Source organism: Penaeus japonicus, unplaced genomic scaffold (genome assembly GCF_977035675.1).
Source record: "Penaeus japonicus unplaced genomic scaffold, GWHDUDI00000001_assembly GWHDUDI00000022, whole genome shotgun sequence".
NCBI classification, from domain to species: Eukaryota; Metazoa; Arthropoda; class Malacostraca; order Decapoda; family Penaeidae; genus Penaeus; species Penaeus japonicus.
The window spans coordinates 4,998,554-5,003,553 of NW_028234424.1; the positions used below are offsets into that span (position 1 = coordinate 4,998,554).

General features: G+C 33.3%; 1 protein-coding gene across 1 annotated transcript in view; it reads right to left on the reverse strand.

The window, feature by feature from the left end:
* SMC5 (structural maintenance of chromosomes 5) overlaps positions 1-5,000 on the reverse strand; it is a 22,444-nt gene that overhangs the window by 16,718 nt on the left and 726 nt on the right. The window contains exons 2-7 of the mRNA XM_086549935.1: positions 3,680-3,821; positions 2,271-2,341; positions 2,066-2,150; positions 1,140-1,269; positions 683-806; positions 259-364 (exon numbers count right to left, since the gene is read on the reverse strand). Coding sequence (XP_086406061.1) covers positions 259-364; positions 683-806; positions 1,140-1,269; positions 2,066-2,150; positions 2,271-2,341; positions 3,680-3,821 — 658 coding nt within the window. The remainder of the gene's footprint in view (positions 1-258; positions 365-682; positions 807-1,139; positions 1,270-2,065; positions 2,151-2,270; positions 2,342-3,679; positions 3,822-5,000) is intronic.

Sequence of the window (5,000 nt, forward strand, 5' to 3'; positions counted from 1 at the left end):
AAGGTATATTTCTACTCTCTCTGCTAAAAGCTTTGGGTTTCTTCTCTCTCTACCAAAAGCTTTTTTAAGTTTCAATCAAATAATCAATTACATGAATTTTATTCTCTAATAGATGCTGAAATTAAGACAAATTTACCCAGCATTATCTTCTTTCTCATAGGGAAAACCAAGCAAAATATTGCAAATTGGAAAAAAAAATAATAATAAATAAAAAAATAAATAATTAATAAGTAAATAAATAAAATTGAGGAAACTCACTCTTCTCTTCACATCAAAGAGGAACCACAGCTTCTGCGTTTGTAATTCCTCAATCTGCTTTTCCAACTTGTTCTTCAGCTCATGGTTCTTCACTGCATCTTTTAGTCTGTGGAAAAAGCAATGTCAGTCATCATTTATGTCTGGTTGGGCATATAAGGATTCTGTGGGTTATCATAACATTGGTGAATGGAATATCTCTAACATGTGTGTCTCTTTGGAGAGTCAGAATATATAAAATAAAAAGATACATCAATATTTTTCCACTTCTTAAAAACTGTCAATCACAACAAAATACCGTTCCCTTTCTCATTTGCATCCTCTTATTTCCGTCATCATAAATCTTATCAAAAGTGAGGTCAAAACAATATCAAAACAACAAAGCAATTCAACCATCGGACCGAACTGCCCAATGCAGCCTCCCCACCTGTCATTCTTCTTGATCGCCATATCCAGCTGAGACTCCAGCTCCGTCACCCTCGCCCTCAGGTCCTTCATCCTGTCGCCACTGGACCGCAAGAGATCGTGCTGCTCATAAAGACTAGCATCACCTAATGGATACATCATAAAAAAATTAAATCCAAGTACATGTTTAACGTAATTTGGGGCTACTGACAATAAATCTGAAATCTTTTCTTCTGCTTTTCATATGTGGAAAATAACTGATTGTGGTCTACATGATTTATAGGACAATATGATACCTTCCTAAAGAAAAGTATGTACTTCTCTTGCCCAACTGAAAAAAGTGGAGGGATCAAATAATAACACTGATATACACCATCTATGGGTACAAGGTACTACATTCCATAAACCTTATCCTCTCACAAAACTAACCCTTTATACACTTCTCTCTGACACACTTACTCACAAAAGTTGCCACTCACCCACTGCTTTTTCTGTAGCCTCTAGGAGTTGTATGCAGTTCATCTTGGCAAAACTGGCAACTCTGTCCTGTGGCAAAAACTGGCATAGGTTGTCAACCTGGATATTTAGTGACTCTATCTTGGTCTCTAACTGTCAATGCACAAGAGAAACTGATTAGTCATCCACTCGTTACAATTGCAGTATTTATAGAATTAGAAAGAAACTGTCTTACAGTTGTGGTATTCATTGTCTTAGACTATGCACTGTAATATTTTTTTGTTTGATAACACATACATATAATATACATATTTGTGAATTAATATAAAAGAAAAAAAAAAAAAAACACAATAACAGAGGGAGACGGAGAGAGAGAGAGAGAGAGAGAGAGAGAGAGAGAGAGAGAGAGAGAGAGAGAGAGAGAGAGAGAGAGAGAGAGAGAGAGAGAGAGAGAGAGAGAGAGAGAGAGGAGGAGAGTGAGAGAGAGAGAAGGAGTGAGAGAGAGAGAGAGAGAGAGAGAGAGAGAGAGAGAGAGAAAGAGAAAAAGAGAGAGAGAGAAAGAGGGGAGAGAGAGAGAAAGAAAGAGAGGGAAGAGAGAAAGAGAGAGAGAGAGAGAGGACAGAGAAAGTGGAGAATGAGAGAGAGGAGAGAGAGAAAGAGAGAGGGGGGTAGAGAGAGAAAGAGAGAGAGAAAAGAGAGAGGAAAAGAGAGGGGAGAGAGAGAGAGAGAGAGAGAGAGAGAGAGAGAGAGAGAGAGAGAGAGAGAGAGAGAGAGAGAGAGAGAGAGAGAGAGAGAGTGAGAAAGTGAGAGAGGAGAGAGAGGAGAGAGAGAGAGAGAGAGAGAGAGAGAGAGAGAGAGAGAGAGAGAGAGAGAGAGAGAGAGAGAGAGAGAGAGAGAGAGAGAGAGAGAGAGAATAAAATGGGAAGAACATGAGTCATGACAATCTTACCACTTTCTTTGTAACTTCCTTGCCCTGAAGGAACCACACACTCTTCTTCTGGCGATCAAACTGTCTCTTGATAACTACATTTGGACTGAAAGACAACAAATATTAGAAGGGGAAATCACATAAAATATCACTCTTTACTTTCAGCAGCTATTTGGCACAGATTGTCCATAAATCATCACAGAGGGAGTGAATTGACTTTGCTCACCTGTTTCCCTCAACAAAGATTTCTGTCTCAAGAACTGATTTTTCCTTGCCATTTTTTATGTATTCAGTAACCTGGTGGAATAAAAACAGGATATTTGAGAGAAAATATCAATAATATTGTGATTAGGTTTTGAAACTGGTGAACTGTTATAAGAACTTCAATCTGTACTGGACACATTACTACTGCTATGATATTCATATTGCTCTTGATGCTGTCACCAAGACAAAACTGTAACTACAAAAAAAAAAAAACACCTGGCAATGCTGCACTGAACTGTAAAACTTTAGTTCTTGAAAATTGTCTATATACTAAAAAGTACTGCCTACCACTAAAGCTAATAAAACTTCTAAAAAAATACAAGCAGTATCTCTAGCAGTACTGGTCCAAAAAAAAAAACAGCATCATCAGAGTAAATATACGTAAGTATACAGTTTTTTCTTTGTAATCATCCATAATGAAGATTATCTCTAAAGTACAAAACACATAGAAATTGCTAACAATAGGACTGGACAAAGCAATTATCACGGTCTCTCCATCTTTGCCTCTCTCTAGAAAGAGAGAGCTTTGATTGGTTCTCTTTTTGATGATAAAGTTGATGATAGATTGCATTTTTTGCTAGAATATACACAGTGCAGGTTTGTTTGCTTTTGCTAAGCATGGAGAACATGATGATTGGTTGAGCCAATGGCAACCTCTAATATCAAATTATACCAGGGATTGCCAATCTTTTGAGCATAGCATGGTAGTGCCATATAAATTTCTTGTTTATGATCACTTTGCATTCAAAGTATGAGTTTTATGTTTTCTATGGTTAGCTTTAGGGCAAGTGATACTACAAATATGTAAACAAAACATTTGTTTTAAATTATACGTAACTACTCTTTTTATGATACAAACTCCATATTTTATTCTTGTCCATGCAGTAATTTAAAAAATCAAATATCATCCTTTCCTTCCCATCCCCATTTTCTCAAAATTATATCATCATTATTATTATTACCTTTATATTTGTTATCATTAGTATCACTGTTATTATTGTTGATATTATTATTATTATTGTTATTATTATTATTATATTTATGATTATAATCACTATTATTTCCGAATATGAATGAGGTATGCAATCAACCCTCTTGCCTGCCACGCCTGGCACGTGTGCTAGGGGTTGCCAACCCCTGGATTATACTATAAATCTTCATCTATGAAGATTAACAAATATAACAGTGACTATCATTTTGGTTCATTTTTGAGGCAATATTCTTTATTTCTATCTATCTGCTGTCAATAAATGCTGAAAAATACCAATATATCAGCCTGATGGAATTCATCAACAAAAAATTCTCTCTCTCTCTCTCTCTCTCTCTCTCTCTCTCTCTCTCTCTCTCTCTCTCTCTCTCTCTCTCTCTCACCTCTTTCCCTCTGCCTGTGACTGCTGGTTTACCCCCTAAGCAAATGCAGATTGCACACAGGATGGTGGACTTTCCTGTGCCATTGGGCCCCATAATGAAGTTGAGGTGGGGTTTGGGCCGCACTTCAATCTCATCAAAGGTTCTGTTGGGATAAGAGGGATGAATAAGTTGTTTGTTGTATTAAGTTGATAAGTAAATTTGAGGTGATAAATTAAATGATTACAGAATCATGAGTTAAAGTCTATATAACTGGGGTATATATAAACATAGATATTTATATATATATATATATATATATATATATTTATATATATATATATTATATATATATATATATATATATATATATATATATATATATATATATATATATATATATATATATAATATATATATATATATAATATATATATATTATATATATATATATATATATATATATATATATATATATATATATATATATATATATATATATATATATATATATATATATATATATAATATATATATATATTATATATATAATATATATATATATATATAATATATATATATATATATATATATATATAATATATATATATATAATGTATATATATATATATATATATACATATATATATATATATATATATATATATATATTATATATATTATATATATATTCAATTACCAATAGAAAGTGCCAAAATATAAAACCTTAAGTATATAAAATATAAAACAAATGAAAATAACACACAGAACACAAAAATTCATGGAAATATGTAAATGCTAACCCCCAGATGGAAGCAATAATGCAACAATGACAGAAAAATGATGTTGATGAGCAGGTTTTGCAACAAAGTTCCCACACACCTCCTCCCGCAAAGGCTAACCCTACCTTATCTTCCAGTGAATAACTTGGCTGCATGATAAACCTACATAAACTGTGTCTGTATATAAATACCATTATGTCATGACCAATCATCAGCCCTCTCTTAGAACTGCACTATATTTTTCATAAGTTTTTTTCTATTTCAAATACTCTACATATGCATAAATTGTATACCATAATGTATACATTTTTTAATTGAAAATATTTGTCACATCCATATGTCCCCCACATGCTCATGTGCAATCGTTCATATGCAACCCTCTCCTGGCAGAGTGAACATCTGAGAGTGCGAATACATCTTTCCTAATTCTTTCACAAACAATATAGTGAAAATGAACTATCAATGAAACTGTCACAATTTCAGATTATATGACATTCATTAAAGTGCAATAACAATACTGAACAAACCAACGGAACTGAAAGGTTCCATGCCTTTCCAGCCAT